The 24,177-nt window shown below is 41.8% G+C and overlaps 1 protein-coding gene across 1 annotated transcript; it reads right to left on the bottom strand.

Annotated features, from left to right (window-relative positions):
* NUFIP1 (NUFIP1, FMR1 interacting protein 1) lies at positions 1–24,177 on the bottom strand. The gene is made up of 10 exons (XM_018556603.1): positions 23,915–24,177; positions 20,008–20,081; positions 17,638–17,742; positions 15,968–16,030; positions 12,599–12,675; positions 10,771–10,863; positions 9,734–9,957; positions 6,991–7,110; positions 4,054–4,286; positions 1–322 (listed from the first exon to the last, which is right to left on the bottom strand). The coding sequence occupies exons 1-10, from the start codon at positions 24,123–24,125 to the stop codon at positions 23–25; spliced, it is 1,500 nt and encodes a 499-aa protein (XP_018412105.1). The 5' UTR covers positions 24,126–24,177; the 3' UTR covers positions 1–22.

Raw genomic sequence — 24,177 nt, 5'->3', positions numbered from 1 at the left:
AAAAAAAGTTGCATCCTATAAATTAAACAGCAAATGTCTCGATACAGCTAACATTTGTCTCCCAGATTTCATCATCCAAAGGTTGTAATTGCCTCATGAATGGGCCTGGGCTCGGCTTCCCCTTAGCCGTATGTTCACCTCGCCCATTTCTCAGGTCATCATCTTTAGTCTCTGTAATTCCCAAATCCTCTGTGTTTGGAGAATGGTCATTTATCACATGTTTAGTGCCAGCCAGCGATTGGTCAAAAAAGTTGTTTTGGCAGATGTGCCTCACACATTGTAAAACCACATTCCTCTCATGGCGTATGTCCCGTGCCAGCAGCTGCAAATATAAAAATAAATACTTGCTCATCAAATTAAAAGTTAATCAAATTAAAGCAACTTGTAGCACTAAATATGAGGGACAAGAGGGGAAAAAAAAAATATGAAACATTTTTCTAAGAGATTATAGGTCATTTAACAGCAATTGCGAAAAATTGGGTCATTTACTCTGAATGGCTTTTGGCACAGCACCGGGTTTGATTCATCAGGAAGAGGCAGAACTAAGCACAAACAGGTCCCCTATCCTCAGTGGTTCACCTAACTACATGTAGAGTGTGTATGCTGAATGTACCAGACAGTTTTGCCTAAAGAGATTGGGGTGGAAAGGGGTGAGAACTGGTGAAGGTATGTACATACTATAGCTGTGACAGAAGTCAGTGCAGACACAGATGACCGCTATGACACAGGGGTGGCCATATCCTTCGGCAGTGAAGGAGGAAGGGGCAGCTCCTTATACTAAAAAAGGAAAGGGTTTATTTAGAAAGGGTTTCACACAACTTTACCCCGGGATTCACACATTTTACAATCAAATTCAATTATCCTAAGACTCGCATGTGTTGATCACAGAGATCCAAACTGTGCTGCATGAATCCTTGGTAAATGTTGTGTGAAAACAAATAGACCCCTAAGGCCCCATTCACAATTGCAAATGGGGCTGGATCGCTGAGGACTAGTTCACACTAGCCACGGCACAATCCGGCATGATTCGGAGCCAGAACGCATTGGGTCACATCCAAGGCCGGCTCACTGCATTCTGGGGCGGAAGGGGGGCGTGGTGGTGCATTGAAGTCAATGGCACCACTGTCCCCCACCTGGAGTGCGATCGCCTGCACCGGAACGCGCGACACATCAATGCCTGTGTTCCGGTCCGATCAGATCTGCTTCACTTGAATTGTTGCTTCTTTATTCTTCTGGATTGCTGCTAATTTGACTTATTTGCACTTTAAGAACCCCATGTACTGTATTGCATATACTGTATACTCTTGTACTGTGTATTTATATAGATCAAAAAACTCCTTGGCCCATAGGCCACTTTAAGGCCTATTGTTCACACCATGTCTGGACCAGATCTGCAAAGGCACTGCAGTTTTACACTTTTTTTTGTGTGTTTCCATGCGATTAGGTGCATTCCAGACCAGAGAAAATGAGGGAAGAAATATTTTTTTCTGTCTGGACCGGAACAGACTGCGCTGGTGTAAACAGAGCCCAGAAATACCATACAATGTATCAATACAATGATACATTGGGATGCTTTTTTGGTCCGGGAACAAACTGTTTTGGTCTGGACATGATACAGACATGCTGTTAACAAGCCCTTAGGGCTCATTCAGATGAGCATGCATGCCTGTAAAAAGACCCAATCCTGGAAGGGACAGGTGCTGCGTGCAATTGCGCACAGCAGTCTGTTCTTCCCTATGGGAGAATGCAGCTGCACACAATTATGCACGGTAACACGCATACATGAACCTGCACATCTGTGTGGGTCCAGGGGCCTGCACTTCTACGCACACTGTCTGCGTCCAAGTGCGAGCAATAAACCACTTCTGCCAATGTCAAATTCTTAACTCTAAAAATTGTGTTAAATTAGTGATACAGTACTTGGATTCTGATGTTGTCTTAGCTTTCAAGGCATGCCTGACTCTTGCAGATTCCTCATTCCTGTCATCCTGTTGCTATGGTGTCTCTCTATTCTTTTGCAGTCTACAATCCACATGGCTGTCTTGTTCTTGCACAGGTGCCCCTACTTACTAAGGTCCTAGCTGCTTTCTCTACCCAACTGCTTATTTTCTTCTGGATTTTGCTACTGTATCTTCTCCATCGCTGTTTTCTCAAATGCTGCACCTTAGCCACCCATATCAGCATACATATAGATGTCTGAATGTGAATGCACTTTGGGGCACTTAGAACAAGTTCTACCAATGCCTAACCTTTTAAACTCTTCTCATTTGTTGTCAGTATTGTCTGGCTCCTGTTATGAGAGAAATCTGTTATGAGAATAATACAGAGGTTGCCTTTGTTTGACATCCCCTGTAAAAATAGCAATTGCCTGGTTATCATGCCTATTGTTTGGCATCAACACTGGGTCCTGGTGCAGAGCAAGTATAGAGATAAGGGATTCTGGCTTTTCTTTGACTTTCATTTCCTGTCTTCTTGTTCTGCGTTTGTGACTCATTACAAGCAACATGTTCATGACAGGTTTACTTCATCAGTGTCCACTGGCTCCTTGGTTGTATTTCGTCTCTGCTGCTCTATACATATATTATATATTATTATTAGATATATATAGCTCTATATATCTGAGAAAAGGAAAGATTCTGCAGGCTCTAAAATTTACACACATTCGACCAGGGGCGCCCACAATTTTTCGTTCGGAGATCTACTTTTCAAATGACAAGCTTAATGAGATCTACCAACGAAAAAACACCTGCATTCAGGGGGGAGGGAGCCGCTGTCACAGCAGCATGTGCGATGAGGAGAGAGAGAGAGTCGCCGGCTGTCAGATCCAGGCCGAGCGGCTCTCTACTCACCGCTCAGTGTGCTGCTGTGATAGCGGCTCTATCCTCCGCCTACCCGCCGCCAGCTGCAGTGCTTTGTTCACTTCTCCTCAGATCCCCGCTGCATACAGATGGGGGAGAGCAGTGGGGATCCAGAGAAGCCCCACGGCAGGAGGACAGGACATCGCGATCTACCAGGGATCGCTTTGCGATCGACTGGTAGATCGCAATCGACCTAATGGGCACCCCTGCATTAGACCAAGTCAAACCTGATGTGAATGTGCAACTAGGTAAAGTGCTGCGTAAATTGTCGGCGCTATATAAATACCTGTAATAAATAAAATAAATAACCCGAGCACATACTATTTGGCAAACTCATCTATTCCTGTACCCAGAATTAATGACAAGGCTCAAAAGTTAAAGAAAACTTATTGAGAGATACTCATAGGCTGCAATTGTTAATCTCCACTTCTGAAAACGCTAGTTGCTCGTCATGCTGATCCTATGACTTTGTTTCTTAGTCAATGACCAGAAATGTGTATGCAGATAGGGTGTTTGACTTAACTTGCTGCATGCTTGTTCTTGGTCCGTGATTCAATACAGCTGCCAGAGACAGCCAGACAACTTGCATTTTCAGAAGGGCAGCAATTACAGCTTTCATATTTCTCAGGACAGGTTTTTTTTTTAAAATAAAAAGCCCATTATAATTCTGCAGTACAAATATACAACAAATCAATGTTAAAACAGAAGTGTTTGCAGATGGCAAACCTTACTTCAAATGGGAGGATTCATTAAAGTGTATCCTTGCCCAGTGCTTGAACATATAAAGGAAAAATGTTGGACATAAGTGATGAAAGTAGTAAAATGTAAAAGAGCATAGGAGTGTAATCTTGGGGGCAATGTTTTAATTATTGATTTTTATTAGTAGTTCTGTGTGTGTGTTTTAATAAGTGCGTGATGTGTGCGTTTCATTATGTGTGTATGTGTTTTATTGAGTGTATAAATGTTTGAATATGCGCGTTTCCCTATTTTGCCTAAGGCAGTGATGTTGAACGTTTCTTAAGCCTGAGCGCCCGAACTGCAATACAATACAAAACTTATTTTCAGCGCTGGCACTGAGGTAAATAAATTGATTTTGCGTCGCAGTTTGGGCACTCGGGTTCAAAAAGGTTCGCCATCACTGTTCTAAGACATCAACAATACACAATCACAAGCAAGGCAGAACAATTGTAGTTACCATTTCTAGAAGAGTAGGTCGTTTTCTGGGTCTGGATGATTTCTCTGCTAGGTTTTGCCTATAATTAGTCTGAACTTTATTATGTGGTGGCCTGCTTTGGGAGCCCATGTTTGATGTCTTTAGGGTCTGTTCAGGCTTCGTGCTTGCCGCTTTAGAATACACATTTTGGGTGACTTTTGCAAGGATTTTCTTGTTGTCTTCTAAAGCTTTAGCCACCGTCTTAAGAGGAAGTTCTAGAACAGAACAAAAAGCAAGTTCAATAAAATCATTCAGTATTATAAAAGTGCTAATTCAGGAGCAGGTTCAAAATTAAATGTAGGCTTAGACATCATGAAGGAACTTAAGACTATATCATGTCATTTTAAAAAAAACACTAAAATAGCCCCAAGTAGAACTTTGTAAGCAAATGTAAAACTTCAACAGCAGGAACCTATTTGTTACTGATACCTGCCTGCCCAGAATGAGTCTGCCCACACAGTTTAAGACTACCTCATTACATACAGATCATTAACACAAATTGCTTGTTTGTGGGATAATGTCTACCTGGCCAAAATAAATATAATTAAAAAAAGATGCTGCTCCAACTGAGGTACCCACTCACTGACTTGGAGGAAAATAAAATCATCAACTAAATGCATTTACAATCAAAACAAACTAGAAAACCTCCCTTTCTATGGTAAATAGTAATTATATGCAGTAACCAATACTAAATTACGGTAACTTGTACTGGTTTAGACAGAGCAGAAAACAATTTATGATAGGCCAAAATAAAAACATGACATACATAATGCAGTGTGTTACTAGCACTAAAAAAGCAGCCTTTTTTTTTTGCTTTGCAGTCTGTTTCTCTCGCAATTACGATGGAGTTTACTGTACAGTAAACTCACAATTATTCAGCACCCACGGATCAGTAGGTGCCAGATAACTGTAGTATCTGGATACTTGTGAGGTAATAGTAACTCTCAAGCAACCAGCCCCGAAGCTCTCAGCTGTCCCCATTCACCTGCCGGGTAGCTTCCACAGCCGGCAGGTGGATGTAAACAGCCGGGAGAAATAGCAAGACTGCTATTGGCTATTTCAAATTGCAAAAAGCATGTTGGCTATTGCACCCGCCCACTGAGCAGACCTGAGAGAGTACTTTCTCTCTCAGGTCCACTCCTCCTCCTCTTAGTGGGCAGGGATTCGATAGCTAACCTGCTATTGCAATTGCCAATAGCAGTCTGTCTGTTGCCAACTGCGGCAGTACAGTACACAACTCCTCGGTTTGCGATGTTTTCGCTTTACGATGGATTTTCCATAACGTAACCCTATTGTAACTCGAGGATTGTCTGTATCCTTTAATGCAAGTTACTGTATGATGTCATTAAATATCCAGCAAAATAAACCATCTAGTCACGTTTGTAAATGTCCAGCAGAGGGAGCCAGTGCATGATGGACAAATTAAGGATTGAGCGTGCTCATTACACGTAGCTAATATACCCAGCCTGTAGTATATTGTATAACCCAGAGAAATGCATGAATTAAGCTTACATTTCCAACCTTCTACAGTCTGTACACACATTTTATCAGTCCAAAAAAAACCTGAGTACATCACAGCCCTACCAAGCTTCTCCCATTTATTCGGTCATTTTATTAAAACAGCAAAATGTCTGTTTATAAAATGTGTTATGAGAAAAAAAATGGAATAATCCTGGAATGGCTATGATACTGTATACTCCCTGGTAATTTTGGACTGTTATTTAAAGCAGAACTCTGGGCAACATTTGTATTAACTCTTGCAGTGGGGCTACCCCTGCACTGCAAGTTAGCTGCTCGTTTAGGTCTAGAGACTGAAATTAAAAAAAATTAAAAAAACAAAAGATATATTCGCCTGATCCTCAGGCCAGCTTGCTCTTAGACCGATGCCTTCCGCCTCTCTCCCCATCTGCTGCACCAGTCCAAGGATCCTCGAGTCATCACCAAGGGAGATATCTCTGCAGCTGAGGAGTCAGGCTGGAGGGAGCACCGTCACAGTCGTTCAGCTCAGAGGTTCAGAAGAGTACAACTTTTTTTATGTTAGTCCTTAGACACAAACGAGCAATTAACCCTTGCAGTGCGAGGGTAGACCCCACTGCATGGGTTAATAATGATGTTGCCTGGAGTTCTGCTTTAGCTATTCAGTGGCTGAAATCGCTGCGCACATGGTGAACTACCACTAATAGCCCATTACCTGACCGCCTTGTTTTGTGCACACATTTTAGTAAGGCTACGTTACCAAATTAAAAATCTCAGGTGAAAAAGCCCTGGCTACATGAAACACCCCTTTACACAAACCATAAAATTTAGGGAGGCACCAATACAGGTATCAGTGCAGATACTGGGCATTTCATGAGTATTCTTATCGTGATACTGCCCTGATACAAAATGCCGATACCAGCCCTTTACATTTTCAAACTGAAGTGGTTGTCTGAGGTTCCGCGCTTGCTGAGGACCTCGGAAGCCTTCCTATGAACCGCAGAGCCAGTTTACAGTGCCGGCCGCACATCTCCTCCTCCTTACTGGGGAACCATGCAGCACGGATTACAGTGCTTCCGCCGACTGCACCCACCCGCGAGACCCTCCGGACTGCACAGCCAACCCGAGACCCCACACAGATCAGGCCGCCACCCCAGAGCAACACAGAGTATGTAGGTTCATATTAATCTGCATTGTTGTATAATGTATTGCTGGGACTAGCAGCTGTGACCAGGCCCCGGCGCTCTACTGCTGCCCTAAAATCATTAGTTTGTATTGTTTTAGAAAAACTGTCACATGACCAAAAAGAAATTGGTATCGCTACTCGTACTTGAGGAAAAGTATCAGTACTTGTACTTGAAAAAATGGTAATCGGAGCATCCACAATAAGATTAATTTTCTCTTTCATTTTCTTCATCAGTGGAAACTCGGTAACATACATACCATCAGGCTCACTGTCTGATGCACTCCCATAACTAGACATCAGATTACTCAGACCGGATGTCACCTGCCTAGGAATGACAGTTAAACCATTATTGCTCTGTTCTTCACCGCTGTCAGATTCTAAGGATGAGAATAGACAAAGATGTAAATGCAAAAAAAAACAAAAACACATTTTGATTATATATATATATATTCGTCAAAAAAACAAAAACGTAGTATTGCAGTGTGCAATGATACCTCTCTTCATCAGGTCAGAAGCAATAGTAAGCAACATGACAGTTTGTCAGTTAAGACAGGAGAAAGCTGTTAGAGGAGGGGGTGGGGGTGAGTGGGGTGTCATAAATGTTGGACCTGTGCGTAAAAAATGCCTCCTGATAATCAAAAAGACAGAAAAAATAAAATGTAGTATGACAAATAAACCCTAAACAGATCAGAGATATACCACATACATGAATATTGGGATGTTCTGAAGATTCATAAAAAGTTCTGGTAGTGTGTCAGAAAACCAGAATCCACATTAAGTCCCTCCTTTATGACATTGAAATGTAAAATCATTTTCATCTCAAATATTTTCCTTTCATGAGTTTTTAAAAATTCCCTTTTAGTACTTTAATATTGAGGTTTTGGACGGAGTGATCCTTCTGGGAGAAGTGATGTCCTACTGGGGTGCAATATTCATTCTCTTTGTGGTTCTTGATCGAGCTCCTGTGTAGGTTCATCCTGAGCTGCAGCTTAAGGCCAGTTCCCCCAATCTAACAACCTTTGTCACATGCTGAACACTGTATCATGTACACCACGTTAGCAGATGTGCATGAGTATGACCCCTTAATGGTGTACGCTTTGTTATTGTGACTCGCTGTATTTCTATCACATATATGTTGGTAAAGTTTGCAGCGGGGTTTATTGCATTGTACTGTGTGTGTAAGCGCCTGTTCTGGGGGGTCAGCTTACTGCGTACCAATTTTCTTCTCAGGTTCAGTGGTTGCTTGAATGCTAGTATTGGGGTTTTTTTTGGGGGGGGTATAGTATTGGGTTATATATATATATATATATTCGCCATCTTTACTATTAGGCACTAAAATCTGAACTCCTAAATACAAGAGACATGTATTCTTACTCAAATCTCGTTGTGCTTTGTATATTTCTTTCAGATCTGTGCAACAATCCAACATGAAACATTGCTTCATATAATAAAGAATAGTCACTGCTGCTCTCTCACCTTGTGCAGGATGACTGGTCTTGTTCCCACCCATTCGGCAGGCAGCCCGTAGAAGGTGTGGCCTGGTGGGTCCTTCCCACAGATCTACTCTCCGTTGTGCATAAAAAATCTGTACTCTCTGTACAGCTTGTGTAGCCCATTGATTATGCCACTGCTACTTTACAAAGTAATACCCAAGTTTGCAAAGGCAATTGGTGCACACAAAGTGTGGATAAACGTTTTTGTGCAGATTTAAAAGGAGAACTATGAGATGAGTGATTTCCACTCACCTCATAGTTCTAGCCGACCTGTGACAATGAGACTGTCACAGGTCGGCTCAGTAGATCGGGAGGTGAGCGAACACATATCAGGTTCGCTCACCTCTCGATCCTGTCATGGCTCTCTGCCGTGACAGGGGGAGGGGCTGTATTCCCCTCTCCCCGCTCCGATCTGCCAGCGCTGACTGGCGGAACGGACTGGGGAGGGGGCGGGTACAGCTGGCTCTGCCTTTAGATAGGCAGAGCCAGCTGTCACTCACGCAGCTGGGCGGATCCCGTCATCTACGTCGAGATCCGCTCCGTCTGCGGCGTCTCAGTACCCTAAGCTCAATACTGAGCTTAGGGTAACGGGAGGACGGTAGTTTGTGTCCTCCCGTTACCCTGAGAACTATGGGGAAAAACACTGACCCCATAGTTCTCCTTTAAACTTGTAAATGGAATGTGGGCCACACATGCAAGAAGTGCAGGATGAGGAAGATTTTCTGAAGCTGACGTGAGTTCTCACTCAACAATCGCCATGGAACTGCATTTTAGTGAAGTATAGTCTATTTTAAAAGTGCCAGGCAGAAGAGTATAAACATTAATATGTAAAAAACACCTCAGTGAACATACACAGAGGAGTACTATACTGCATTAGCTAAGAAGTTTGAGCACTAATCAATAAAATCGGGGGAGGTGCGTTGCCATTCATTTCAATAGCACCCAAAACACGCCTCTCGCCCAGGGTGCGATTGCCTGCATTGGTACACGTGGTACTGTATTCCAGTGCAAAAAAATTGTGCATGCAGTTTTATTCTGAAGTAAACTTTATATGTTTGTTGTAACACCCCATTTGTGTATTTTTTTTTTTCAAATTGAAGATTTATTAATTTTTTTATTCAAATAAATAAAAAATAAAAAAAAAAAAGAAGGCCAACTAACCGATTATGAAAATAATCATTAGTTGAAGCCCTAAAGTGTACAAGAAGCTATGTGCTGGTGCATATGTCCAAAGAGTCGTACCAAGAACAACATTTACATGGTGCATGCCAGCAGGTAAAGAGCTACACACTTGCTACAAAGAAACCACTAAATCTCTCTTTACTCATAATAAAAGTGAATATGCTATTTTAATTGAAAAAGAAGAGCAGATGAAACATCAGCACCCCTCACACCCAATACAATACTGGTTATCAACTTCACCATTTAACGTAGATAAACTGTATGCAAGTGGTAATACGTTTGTATTTTATTTAAAAAAACAAAAAACTAAAAAAGGACACCTTACCTGGGCCACTGCCTACCAGGATATCCAAAGGGTTCACAGTGTTCTCACTACTATGACTGGTAACTTTCTTCTCAGGGGCATCTTCATTTTTAGGCTCCATCAACTCTTCCTTTGGTTTCTCATTGCCTCTACACATGTTTTGAAAGTTTTTTTGCTTTTTGTGTTTCCAAAATCGCTTATTTTTAGCACTGCCTGCTTGTTCAGTCCTCATCCCCTTCATTTTCCTGAATGAAGAAATTTTGGGTCACTATGTATACACTGTATATATATTTTAGTCTTGTATACCGTCCCAGGGGTGTATGCAATTTGGTAAATACCTGGCTGCATCCTATCCATTTAAAAGCCTTGTTTTCTTTGTTCGCTTACTAAAATTGCCTGCATCAGAGATCTGGGGAAGGGGTGACATCACTCCCCAGGTCTGTATTTAGGCCAAGCAATTCACTGCCAGGCAAGGTCACATGCTCCCTATACCTGGAAATCTCAGATTGACTCTATACAGCATGCAAGACTAAGAGCTGAGAGAGAGTGCAAGTAAGGTTAGTATAGTGAGGTAGGGAGTTTCCCTTTGCACATACACTGCAAGGGTAAAGTGGCAATGTCTCTTTAACAAAATGGATCAAGGCAGCCCATTCATTTTGGAAACACACCTTTATGCAGAGCAAAGCAGTGCATCACAATGTATGACATCTGCCCACTAATATGATCGTGTGTTAGGGTACCAGAATTGTGTATAAAATATGAATAAGTACTAAGTACTCCAAAGCAGTGAGGCTGTGTATGGTCTGTGCCAGCCCAAATCAGCTTTAGAGAATAGACACTGAAGCAACATTTAAATTATTTACATTTAAAGGAAATACAGTATACAGTAGAATAAAACATTTCCTGCCAGTATCCGCAAAAGATATGTTATCGTTATGGGAGAAAGGAAGAGGCATATACAACGAGTAGTTTTCTTATCACAAGGCTTCAAGCCTTCACTCCAATCAGATTAGAGAATTGTAGCAATCACAGCAGCTGCAATAATATTTTATACATACCCAAACTGAGTTGTCGTCAGCACATCTCCTCGCTCTTCTTTTTCCTTCTGGAGCTGATGTTTCCGTGCAATGTTCTGTAATGTTGGGAAGTTTCTGCAGGCAGATAAAGCATATAGAGTTATGCTAATGACTGGATGATTTGGCAGAGAATGCAACAGATGCAATAGAAAGTTATTAGTGAAACACAGCATATTGCTATTCAACATCAATGCTGTGAACCTAAAAGAAACTGAAATCAGACCAATGCACATTTCAATGACACAACCATTTAACATTATAAAAGAAACTCCACGCTAGACTTATCGGTAACTAAGTCTAGTACAAATCTTTAAACTGACGATACTGTCCACAGATCCTCAGTTTTACCTTTACTAGAGCACCACTAGCCATACTGAAAAACACATAACATTAATAAGGTGGGCAGTAACTGCTGTCTTGAAAGACTCCTGGAAACAAAGTTACCAGATGTCTAACTTGGATTTTCCCAAATAGTCTTTTAGGATAGCCGGAGAGGGCAACAAAGAACTTAAACCATTTGGAGTGAGACAACTGTTTGCAGTACCTTTCTGACAAGCGACTGCTCTCAAGCTGACCAAAGTTTCAAACAGCGGACAAAAGTCGTAGGCCTTTTGCAGCTATTAAAATTAACCCTGGCAGTGGGGTTACCCCCACACTGCCAGGGTTAACTGCTCGTTTTGGTCTAGGGGCCAGAAAACACAAGATATACTCACCTGATCCTTGGTCCTGCAGCAGTCAGTGCTCATCTCTCTCCCTCCACTCCGGCTGTAGTATATGCCTTGGCGTCCTCCGCTCTAATGCAGGTAAACGGACCTGCATTAGAAGTGATGACGTTAGTGGGGCTTTAAACCGCTGGAGCACAGAGAAGAGACTGTGGGGGCTGGTATAGCTGCCAGGCGGGATTGAGGATCAGGCGAGTATATCTTCTTTAATCCAGCCCCTTGATCAAAAGGAGTTCATTTTGTAAATTGCTGGAGTTCCTCTTTAACTACGTAGCAGCTTTACATATTTGTTCTTGACCGGCATCCAATGTAGTTGCTATACCAAAGCGCTTGTAGAACAGGCAAGGATTCTGACTGGGGAATTGAAGTTCATGAATACATCGGTCTATTTAACCGTGATCTTTGCGCCTCCTGGCTATTTAATTTTTTTACACTTGTGAAGTTGTGAAAGGAACTCTCCCCAATGGGACACAGAGGGAAAAAAAAAAAAAAAAGGTGAAAGGGGTTAAAACCGACCCCTTCTTTGAAATAGAAAAAAAAAAAAGAAGGAGGCCTTGGCTTCAGTTCTACTTTACCATTAGAATATGTACATCTTCTTTAAACAGGAGGAGGATAAGACCCTATAATATTATGACCACCTTCCTAAAATTGAGTATGCCCCCCTTTTGCCGCCAAAAAAGTCCTGACCCATCAAGGCATTGACTCCACTAGACCTCTGAAGGTAGAGCCTCCATGGATCAGACTTGTATTTCCAGCACATGCCACAGATGCTCCATTGGATTGAAATCTGGAGAATTTGGTTCAACAGCTTGAACTTGCAGTCCTCAAACCATTCAGAGATCAGTCCCTAGGACACAAAAGCAGTGTATATGTTTAAATAAATAAGTCAATAATAAAGTGACTATTGAGACTTAAGTACAAATAAGGTGTATGTGAAATTATGAAATAAATATTATTTATTTCATAATTCAGCCTTATTGTTTCTTTCCTTTCCGAGTCGATTGTCCATCCCATCATTTGTATTGGTTTTTTAATTTAATTAATTTAATTTATTACTAAATTTTATTTTTCCATATATGTTAACCTACTTTCTTCTCTCTTCCCTCCACTTGGCAATCTCATCTGGTGTGTCCAGCTTAATTCGCTTGGCTCCAGGTCCATGCATCTAGAAAACATCAATTTACAAGCTCATTGAAATAAAATTATCTCTGCATTAAATCATGGGATGGCTATGCGGATGAAATGCTTACACAAAAGGTTCCACAGTCCAGCTCTTTAGCCAATGTACCCTACACATATGTACACACATAAAAACACATGAAAAGTGAGAAGAGAAGGTTCCAGCAAACTGCCCCAACAATAGTTTAATGCTACAGTCAGCTGTTTTGGGCGGAATCCCACATGCGCTGTGGATAAGGAAACACATCTATGTCAGTACAATTAAACCAAGTTATACGGGGAATTAGCTGGCCTTCTGTGAACATTAGTTTCCTGTCTCGTTAAGATATTGGAGGTGTACTTCTCTGGTTATTAACCCTTTCCCCTGTGCCTGAAGATTCTTTGTTGGGGTGGCAGTATCTCCTACTGGATTTTAATAGAGGATTATTTCCTAAACACTTGGATTGTAATACAATACCTACAAATTACTTCACTCACCTTCCTGATGAAGCGATGACATGAAACGCATTGAAGGCGGAAATATTGAATATTGGTGAAATCACACTAACATCTAGTGGTTGATACCATATGGGTCTTGTATAAATAGATGCAACTAACCAGTCTTGCTCCTCAAGACTTTGATAATCCCCTGCCAATATTTGTGACTTGCTTTTACGAGTGTTCGTGGATATTTTAATGTTTTCTATGTTAATAAAAGTTTTCTAAATTCTTTTAAAACTGGCTCAACTTTATTGTGGCCTGTTTTCTCATCTCAAAAAGCCCTAATGCCAACTTTGTGGACAAATCAGGAATATAATCTGTAGGAAAGGATGCAGGCTTTTGCGACTAGAGTTACCAAACAACTGGAAAAGACCTCTGCCAAAAGGGCCAAAGACCCAGCAACACCCAATGGAGCTAAAGAGGATTCTAAGAACGGAACAGACTCTAGGAGCAGAGGGTATTGTTCTAGGTTACAGATATCAGCACCATCAGTAGGTGCCCTGCAAACTAATCCACAGCCATTAATGGAAAGTTAGAGTGGGAATGTGCCCCCATGTCTAGAATCCGACATGTTGTGACAGCCTGGAGGTAAGGAAACCTATAGGCTCAAAGTAAGAGGCAAGGCCTTAGGTACTCCCGTTACCAGGACAGCTGGTAACAGGTGAAGGTCAGATCGCCGGAGGTGGCCAAAGTTACTGTAAGCGGCAGTAGGAATGGATCAAAGATCAAAGTTCTAGGAAGCTTTTTGCAAGTAGGAGCAACAGTGGGGAGATGGTCTCCGGTTTACAAATGCTCAATGGCGGGACAAAGATCACGTGCGACACTTCAACCCGCAGATAGTGACAGCACTCACCACCTTAACCCCTTCTGTGGCAAAAGCAGTAGGAAATGTATTGGACACGCATACATATACACATAGTTTTGAGGGGGGGGGGGTCATATTTGCATCAAAAAACACTCAAGGCTGTGACCTGATTTTGACCTACATCAAGGAATTTGCCCACAGTATGATGGCGCCATATGGTGGAGGATTTCCGTGAGCACTGCAGAATCCTAGGGAAGATGCGGATTGGATGAAAGACCCATAAAGGGGGTGTGATATCATCTGAGTAGACACTGATACAACTAGAGGATGAACTTGCTACATAATGTATTATTTGTGCTCTTTTATTGTACTTATTTGTATTATTCATTTAGCTCCAATTATATAATTTTTACTAATTGTTTTTCCCTTCTGTATACAAAAAGACCATTGCATCATTCAGCACTTGTGTTGTGTCATTATGATTATTATTAGATTTATTATTTGCAGAGATGTAGCAGTTTAGCTTAATTTAGGAAGGGACAAAATGACAGCTTTTTTTAAACAGGAAATAAAGGCCTATCCTAGTGGGAATAAAGACTCCTGCGGTGCTAGGCTTGATGGTCTTAATCACTAAGCGAGTCTTCAGAAACAGGGCAAGCACCAATGCCTGCAGCTCTGGATCTGGAAAACCCTCCCCAGCTAACTTTTGACAGACAGTCTAGAATGTGCCTCAAGCGGAACTTTGCTCAAAAGGTCCCTTCCAGGTTATGCTCCCAACCACCAGTCCAGCAGGGTCCAGATGCAGTACTCCAAACGTAAAGCCAACAAATAAGCGAGACAGCTGCAATCAGAATGACAAAGCTCACGCAGCTATATAGACATATTTTTTTATCCGATTAATCGAACTTAATAATCGGCTAACTAATCGATTTTGAAAATAATCGTTAGCTGCAACTCTACCAGTGTACAATCCTCCTGCAGGCCATAGTACTTCCTGTGTCCCTCAATAGACGAGAAAGAAAGGATGTTTGCATAACAATTCAAAAGCATGCGTGTCTTTCAATAAACACTGGTCAATAAGTAAGAAAGAACACTAGAATGTAGCAAGGCATGCCTTGAAAAGGCCACAGACATGACACTACTATTGCTTGATCCATCTCAGATCATTCAATATCGAGCAGGAAGACTGGCAGCAACAAATATCTGCAGAGCTTCATATTTATAACCACATCATCCAATCCTGCTGCTTGATGCCAGTGCAATGAAGCATGTACTCCAGTCCACCCGCCAAGAGCTATGGACATTTTAACATTATATTTGATACGTTAATGGCTGTATGCTTTTTGTGTTGCGAGAGGAAAATAGCAACATTTATTCATGTGCGTTTTTTTTTCCTGTTGGTGGTACAAATTACTTTAGATCTATTATAGGGCACGTCAGTGTATGGCAGGTGAGCCTCCCCATGACCAGTAAAGCTTGTGGTGAGCCCATTACTGCTGCATCTGCTACAATAGCTGGAAAAATACAAAATATGTGATGCCCCAAATATCTGCATTCATTTACAATACATGGAACAGCTGGATCTGGAAATAGGTAATGTAGGTTGCAAAACTAAAAATATATGATGTTAAATACAATGTAAATTTACTTTGCACTAAAAATTATAGACTAAAAATAACAACTTATTTGTGCTACATCTACGCAGTAATTATTTGCAGCTGCCATCGTTAAAAAGTGTGTTTCTTTATATGCAACAAAGCCATAATTCTCTATGTCTACTTTAAAGCTATATGTGTGAAAATGAAAAACATTGTATACCCTTCTGTGAGACAGATTTTCATTCCTAGCCGGTCTGCCTAAAGAACTCATCAGCATATATACTTTGTACATGCAGACCAGTCACTACCCCAGACACTGATAACATATTTCTGCTTGCAGAGATACTGAATGTTAGAACTGCATCCATACAAAGACATTAATAACTGTGACTTACATTTTTCCAGTGTAATTGTACTAGCTTCTCATGTGCACTGAAACTGCAGCCTGCTTCCCGACACTAGGAACACATATAGAAAAGTGCATAAAGAAAACAGTTACTTCAAGAAGAGACGGCAAACCTGTATATTCCGTTTTATTTCTGTACATACTCCTAGATTCAGCAGACCATTTTAAAAACCACAGAACATGTATTACAACCAACAAGTAGCCTGCCACTGCTGACCTCTGTTACAAATGCTAGTTACCCGACTGCCATACTAACCCTGTGGTGTCAGCTCCTGAAACAATTATGCAGATCAGAAATTCTGACCGACTTCACTTTTAACATGAGAATAAAAGTGCAAAGTTTACTATTTTATTTCTAATTTAAAAACACATTGGGGTTGATTTATAAACTGTTCTCACAGTTCGTCACTGTGCGAACAAGATTCAAAGTGCTATATGGCCACTAGGCTCCTCTGCTCCATCCAGTGGCCATAGAGCGATGCAAAACTTGTTCGCACACAGAATTAAATCAGCTCAATTAATCAGGTCCACAATGTCCTAATGTACATACGGTAGCAATGAAAGGGTTATTAGAAAGACTAAATAAATACATTTGATAACCAAGGTGGTGTACATAATATGGCAAAACTCAAATATAGAGGTCACCAGCACGAAAATTCCATATCAGTGCAAATCCATGTTATTGATAGATGTCACTCAAACGACAATCTCTTACAGGGCTGCGCAGGGTCCCCTTCACGAGGTTCAGAGATGAGCATGATGAAGGGGACCCTACGTGGCTCCGAAAACGCTTGTCGTTTGAGTGACCTCCATCAATAAAATGGATTTGCACTGATATGGAATTTTCGTGCTCGTGTGATCTGTATTCAAGTTTTGATGTGAGTGGCGCCTTCCGCAGTCATTACCAGAACCCGCTGCTTGTGGGATATGCGGTAAGGAGTGCTGCAAAATATTATTACATAATATGGCAAACATAATGATCAGGTTAAATTAATAAACAGAACTAAAAACACATTCATTTTTCATAATATATTTGTAATTCTGTTAAGCCAGTCTTCTGATTTAGGCACCCCAGAAAGGCAACAAAGCCAGATCCTCGACATCCTGTGCTTCATACATCTTCCTTAGGGACACCATCCCAAGACTTTTACTGAACAGTCAGAGAGCAGCAGTACAGAATGAGGTCAACCCTGTGTTCCCCCTGTAAACATGTTTACCGTGTTATAGCTGACAACACCAAGCAGTAGAGCCCTGCTGACCCACTTTTGCCTAGTCCTGTCTGTACATAGAATTACAGAAAGCTAAAAAGACTAAATTCAGGTATTTAGACTAGGAGGTCTATTTATAAATGTTTTCACGCATTTGTTTAATTGGATTCATTTGGGAAATGGATGAATCCTGGGATAAATTTGTGTGAATCTTGGGTAAAAGCATTTATATAAGAAAAAAAAGGCCCTTAACTGTATTAAGTACATACATATATTTAATATTATTTGTAATGATACATTAAATACATAATTAGAAAAAAAATGTTTTATTTAAGTCTGCCTGGAGTTCAGCTTTACAGCCATGTAATGAGCAGGACACTGGAAATGCTATAGACTGCTATAGTGTATGTACATGGAATACAACATTCATATACACCACACTTGATCTTACCTTCACATGCTGCAAGATATGCTCATCATACTTTTCCTGGTTATGAAAGCCCCGGTCACATGTATCACAGAAATGTGTGTAAACTGGTTCTTTTTTCTGTTTTCTCTAAAAGCATAAACACAAACAAAAAATATATTTGTGTCATTTTCTCATACAAAAGCACTCGCAAATGGCCCAACATTATGATCATTATTATTATTATTGAGGATTTATATAGCGCCAACAGTTTGCGCAGCGCTTTACAAAATAGGGGAGACGGTACAGCTACAATACAATTTCAATACAATAGGGTTAGGAGAGCCCTGCACATGAGAACGTATAGTCTAGTATGTATGTATGTATATACAGTGGTACCTCAGTTCACAAACGCTTCTGTCCGTGAACAATTCGGTTCGCGAACAGGAAGTTCGGCATAATTTTGCTTCCGTTTGCGAACTCTGCTTCGGGTGATTAACACAACCGCAGCCATCTTCCCTGCTCTGACACATGGTCATGGCTTCCTGTAGTTGAGATCGCGGTCTGATCACAGTTTGATTCGGTTCACGACCAAAAATCGGTTCGTGACCAGAGTCGTGGAACGAATTAAGGTTTGTGCAACGAGGTACCACTGTACTCAGAAATTCAAAGATTCTTTTGAGCCAATCACAAAACGTATACATTTAACAAAAAATTCTATTAGCTTACAGGCAACATAGTTACATAGTTAGTCAGGTTGAAAAAAGACACAAGTCCATCGAGTTCAACCTATAGAGAACGTGCTGGAGAGATCTGAATGTTGTCACTGGATGACCACCTCAAAAAACTAAATAATGCACAACAAGTCCCTCCACAATGTTTTGGAATATTGGCAACTATGGAAAGATTCTCCACGGTAGTCACCAGAAGAACTGGTTGAGAATGCTCAGCATGGTTCATTTCGATTGCCAATTTCAGGAACGAAAGCACAGATGTGAATACAATTAATACACTGAATTCATTTTATAATGAAATGTCAGCAGCAGAAGGTGCAGCCTTTTCCAGGGCTAGTGGCTATAGAATCCACCCCCTTCGTCGCTTAACAGAGCGAATTTTCGTTTGCGCAGGTGTGGTGTTCATGTTGAGATATGTTTTGTACGAAAACACCACTAATCTTTCTATACGGAAAAAGTTTTCCAGCCTGACCGATCGAGGAAATTCAGCCAGGAGTACAGTAAAATAAATTGTTGTTAGGTTCCCATCAACTGATCGATTATTGTACGAAAGACCATTCGTGGACGATTTCCCAATGATAAATCGATAGGCTTATGGGAACCTGAACACACAATGTGCATTAAAAGGCAAGGTCACTTTCACCAAGTAATTTGGGAAAATGGAATTACCCACTTAAATCTGGTTCCCTCTCCCCTATACTTATCTTTTGGCAATGGGCCTACCACCCATATCCTGTACTGCTGTCCAGCGCAGCCCTGGATTTTGCGTTCGCTTGCAAACTGCAAGCACTCATTGAGAGCACCAATATGAAGCGTTTCTTAGCACGGTTAAATACGGTTTTAGTTAAAATGATTTTAGTTAAGATGTCCGAACATCTGAGAATTTCTCGGGCGGCTGCAAAGCATCTTGGGGCGGGCGCATGCACAATTCAGATGTTTGGCCGGGAGACGAGGAGAGACACAGGGTAAGTGTATGGACCAGCATGCACCCGCACAGACTCCGTGGGACATGAGCGAAGAGGAGGACAGAGGAGTCAGCGCTGGAGGGACAGCTAAAAACTACAGGAAAGAAGATGATGATCGGATTAAGAGGCATCATTTAAGGTAAGTCCTTACTTTAGCACTGGGGGCGGGGACTTTAGCCCTTAATGTCACTTTAAGTATAGTTTCCATATCCAACTTGGCCGGGAGACGAGGAGAGACACAAGGCAAGTTATATGGACCAGCGTGCACCCGCACAGAACCCGTGGGACGTGAGCGAAGAGGACAGAGGAGTCAGCGCTTGATCGGAGACCCGCACCAGCGCTGGAGGGACAGCTAGAAACTACAGGAAAGCAGAAGATGACCGGATTAAGAGGCATAATTTAAGGTAAGTCCTTACTATAGCACGGGGAGAGGGGGGAGGACTTTAGCCTTTAATGTCACTTTAAGTATAGTTTCCATATCCAACTTACACAAGAAAGAAAAAAAAAAAGTTGTGGAATCACGTTGACTATATGCAAGTCCACTACTTTCCTTTAGCTAATATTCATGTAAGGTCTTTGCATCAGTGTTTTCCTTTCCTTGTGTGCAGGAGACCGGTCTCAATAGAAGACCAAACAATTTGGCAACCATGAAACATGCAAGCAATAAGAGCTGCAAAATGTGTATACACTGCTTATTTAGTACTGAAGTTTAATACCTTATGTCCTTTGTTTCCATAACAACCATTTCCTAATTGCATGTGGTTTCCATGACCATACTGCTTAGACCCACCTGTAAGAGAGAAATTGGATCTATGTAAGATTGATAAATTACATTAGTTATCTAATAGTAACAATGTCTTTCTTATATACTTCACAATCCCCCAGTCTTTTGTTTCCATAGTAACCAATCATTTTCGAATCACAAAAAGTACTGTGGCTATAGAAGTCTTGTGATCCACATGACATTTCTCATTAGACTTACTATGATAATTTGGATGACATTTTCATCCACAGATCTCTTGGATACTACTAGTTATGTCATCAGTAGAACAGCAAGCGCTTGACATACAACATGCATATGCTGTTGAAGTCAAATTAAAAAGAGCTTGCGGAACTTGGATACCAAATTCATAAACATAGCAGGCTCCACCAGGCTTAATCAATCAAGTGTTTTGCTGCCAGGCTGAACAATTAAGCTATGCATTTTCTGAGTGATACTTCAAGCTGGATAAGCTTATTTCTGGTAAATATATTGATTTCAGATATACCCTCATATACCCATCCTGATAACATTTTTACTGCAAGGTTTTCTTGTTGCACAACACCTGGAAAAATAAAAGTTGCTTCCAAAACAACATGACAGAATGATAACTTTCCAGCAATCCAGTAAGCAATGTCAAAACATCTCAGCTTCTTTATAGATATGAGTACTTAAATAGATCTGTGAAACGTATAGTGGTCTCTTTAGAGTAAAAAGGGACTGCTACAGGAACTTGTTACCGCAATAATCTTCATATACAGTATAACATGGCTTTGGCAGCTATATTGACATACTGTATATTGTATTTTATATGTGAAATCTGTTACCCAGACCCTGGACATACAAGCAGTGGGGTAAAAAAAAGGAAACACCTACTATAAATTAAAATAGAGCAGGGGCGCCCACAATTTTTCGTTTGAAGATCTACTTTTCAAATGACGAGCTCAATGAGATCTACCAACGGAAAAACACTTGAATTCAGGGGCGGGAGGGGGTGTGACGGTGCATTGAAGTCAATGGCACCGCAGCCACGACCCCTGCCCATGCGGGCGATCACACTGCGGGCGGGGGGCATGCCTCCGGTGCCATTGACTTCAATACAACCCCACGCCCCCCCCCCACCCCTGAGCGCAGGGAGCCGGCCGACTTGCGTTCCAGAGGTCGAAAACTCTGGAAAGCAGACTTTGTGGTGTAACACGCTCTCTCCCGTTTCTATATTCTGTCTCTTTTCTCACTTTCTCCTCTTACCTTCACTTCAGCAGCTTCCCAGGTCTCCTCTCATGCGATATTGCGATCTACCAGTGTTCGCTTTGCGATCAACTGGTAGATCAAGATCGACCTAATGGACACCCCTGCTATAGTGCATTCTGGTTGAAGCTCTTCCACAGGTAAGTGACACACAAGCACCCAGCCATCCACATGATGTAAAAGAAAACGTGATTCATCAGACCAGGCCACCTTCTTACATTGCTCTGTGGTCTAGTTCTGATGCTCACGTTCTCATTGTAGGTACTTTTGGCAGTGGACACGGGTCAGAATGGGCACCCCGATTGGTCTGTGGCTACGCAGCCCCCATATGCAACAAACTGTGACACACTGTAGGAGTAATTTATTAATACTGGAAGAGACAGAATCTGGAGCAGCTGTCTATGGCAACCAATCAGCTTCTCTCTTCAGTTTGTTCAGTTAAGCCTTGAAAATGAAAAGGTAGAAGATGATTGGTTAGCATTGGCAACTGCTCCAGATTCTGATAAATTCCCCTGTGCCTTCATACACCTTTCTATCAGAACCAGTATTAACATTTTCAGCAATTTGAGCTAAGGTAGCTCATTTGTTGAATTGGATTACATGGACCAGCCTTTTTTCCCCACATGCAACAATGAGCCTTGACCACCCTTGACCCTACCGCCACCTCACCGGTTTTCCTTCTTTGGACCACTTTTGGTAGGTCCTGACCACTGCAGACCAGGGAGATCCTACAAGAGCTGCAGTTCCGGAGTTGCCCTGATCCAGTCGTCTAGCCGTCACAATGTGGCCCTTTTGAAAGTGATTCAAATCTTTACGCTTGCCATTTTTTTTCTGCCTCCGACACACCAACTTCAGGGACAAAATGTTAACTTGCTGCAAATATATCATCCCCACTTCCAGCCACCATTGTAAAGAGAAAATCAATGTTATTCGCTTTACCTCTCAGCGGTCATAATGTTATGGCTGATGTATTTTACTCTCCCAATACTTCTCCATTAACGGTCTTAACAGGCTTGCCTTTTTTAAATCATATTTTTGTCTAGAAACAGGCTATAAATCAATTTTAATATTTTAAAAGAAATTCAAAACTGCCTTAGTGTTAGAATTTCTATGTGCATAGAGCTCAGCTTTTGCATTTTTCTCACCAGTCAATTAACAGGCAAGGGAGGGAAAGGATACTCTGAGACTGTGCGGCCCGGTACCATTTGATCCGCGGACCGGGGGTTGGGGACCACTGCTCTAGCAGATTACTAGGACAGAGATCAAGCAGAGGTAAGTGCACCCCCCTTCGAACACTGTTCCTGGGTACCTAGAGCCTTGTACCCTTGAGACCCCGCCCACTGTTTTGACACTGCTTTTTAAACACTGACCGGTAACTACAGCCCCTCAGGTATTCTCGCCTATGTGCTAGAAGATTACCTCTCTCTTCCTCTGCTTATCCATTTCACTTCCCCATATTTTTTTTTTTTTAGATTCTTTGCACACGTGTTAAAATCTGCATTTTAGGATAGAAAATTACTTAAAACCCTAAAACATTATATTTTTTTGGAAGCAAACAGCCTGTAGAATAAAAACAAGGTAGTTGTCATCTTTTATGTTGCACGATATTAGTAAAACTGTTTATCAAAACTAATTTCTCAGAAATTTTTTTTTTAATGAATGTTAGTGCGCACAAACACAATATAATTCCCGAATAAGGTTGTGTTGAGTAAATAGGTACCAAATATGTCAAGCCTCAAAACTGCGTGCCCCCACAAAAGGTCAAAAAGAGAGGTGGGCACTCACCGCCGCAGGATCTAGGATCAGGTGAGTATGTTTGCTTTATTTTTGCCCCTAGAGAAAAACAATCAGTTAACCCTTACAATGTGGGAGTAGCCCCACCCCTAGGGTTAACTTTTTAGATACCTGGCAGAAATAAGCTGTGTTGTTACCCCTAAGGGCGCGTTTATACTAGCCCAGCTGCAAAAATGCTGCATTTTAGCAGATGGGCTAGCGCACTGTGACAACTTCCGCAGTGTGTGGTGTATTGCGCAGTTGTGGAGCTATCGCTGTTCATATTTATTTATTTTTTACATTAGTAGTATACAATGGGGGGGATTTATCAAAACTGAAGCAGTTGCCCACGGCAACCAATCAGCATCTCTCTCTCAATTTGCTCAGGTAAGGTTTGAAAATGAGACAGAGAAGCTGATTGGTTGCAGTGCAAAGCTGCTCCAGATTTTCTCTGCTTCAGTTTTGACAAATTCCCCTCAATGTGTACACTCCATTCAGGTCCCTGCACAGCAGCAGTGTGCTACGATGTCATGCGATTACCTATGGTGGCTGCCAGGGCATTTGTGCGGTCAACTATGGTGGCTGCCAGTGCATTTTTGCGGTCAACTATGGTGGCTGCTTGTATAGAGCCCCCATTTACTGCCCTCACCTTCATCCTTCCCTTTATGTGGCTGCAATGAGCCCTCGTGTCTCTGAAATCTGTTTACCACATCACTTCTAAGGGTTTAGCATTTTTTGCTCCTACGAAGAGATAAATGAGCAGGCATTGAACACTGGAAATTAAGGCTGATCTATGGACTGCTATCAGGTATTCCTGAGTGTGTACAGCTCTCATCACCCACCTTGAGACACATTGGGGGTATAACCCGGCTGGGGACCCCACAGATTCCATCCTCCATGCCAGGGGCTCTGGGGACAAGCAGGCGGCCAGTGTCCATAGGCCTGGACGGGCGGCGGTGTTGGGGGCCACGATACATGTTGCCCGGAGTCTGGGGGAGCTGTGAACATCGGAGGACGAAGAACAGGAGCGGGATAGGGAGCACTGTGCTCCATGCTTGAAGCATGCAGAATGACAACGTGCGCTTCACTTCCGGGTGTCCATAAC

Source organism: Nanorana parkeri, unplaced genomic scaffold (assembly GCF_000935625.1).
Source record: "Nanorana parkeri isolate BGI_ZX_2015 unplaced genomic scaffold, ASM93562v1 scaffold243, whole genome shotgun sequence".
In the NCBI taxonomy this organism is placed as follows: Eukaryota; Metazoa; Chordata; class Amphibia; order Anura; family Dicroglossidae; genus Nanorana; species Nanorana parkeri.
The sequence above is the reverse complement of the archived record's forward strand: the minus strand, read 5'-3'. Positions and strand labels throughout refer to the sequence as shown.

Excerpts from the sequence above, each read along its gene's own strand:
- NUFIP1 (XM_018556603.1), bottom strand. The coding sequence starts at position 24,125 with ATGGAGCACAGTGCTCCCTATCCCGCTCCTGTTCTTCGTCCTCCGATG. Across the intron at positions 16,031-17,637 it reads ATATCTTGCAGCATGTGAAG|TGTCGGGAAGCAGGCTGCAG; the intron begins GTAAGATCAAGT and ends ATGTGTTCCTAG. Across the intron at positions 12,676-15,967 it reads TACAATTACACTGGAAAAAT|ATGCATGGACCTGGAGCCAA; the intron begins GTAAGTCACAGT and ends GATGTTTTCTAG.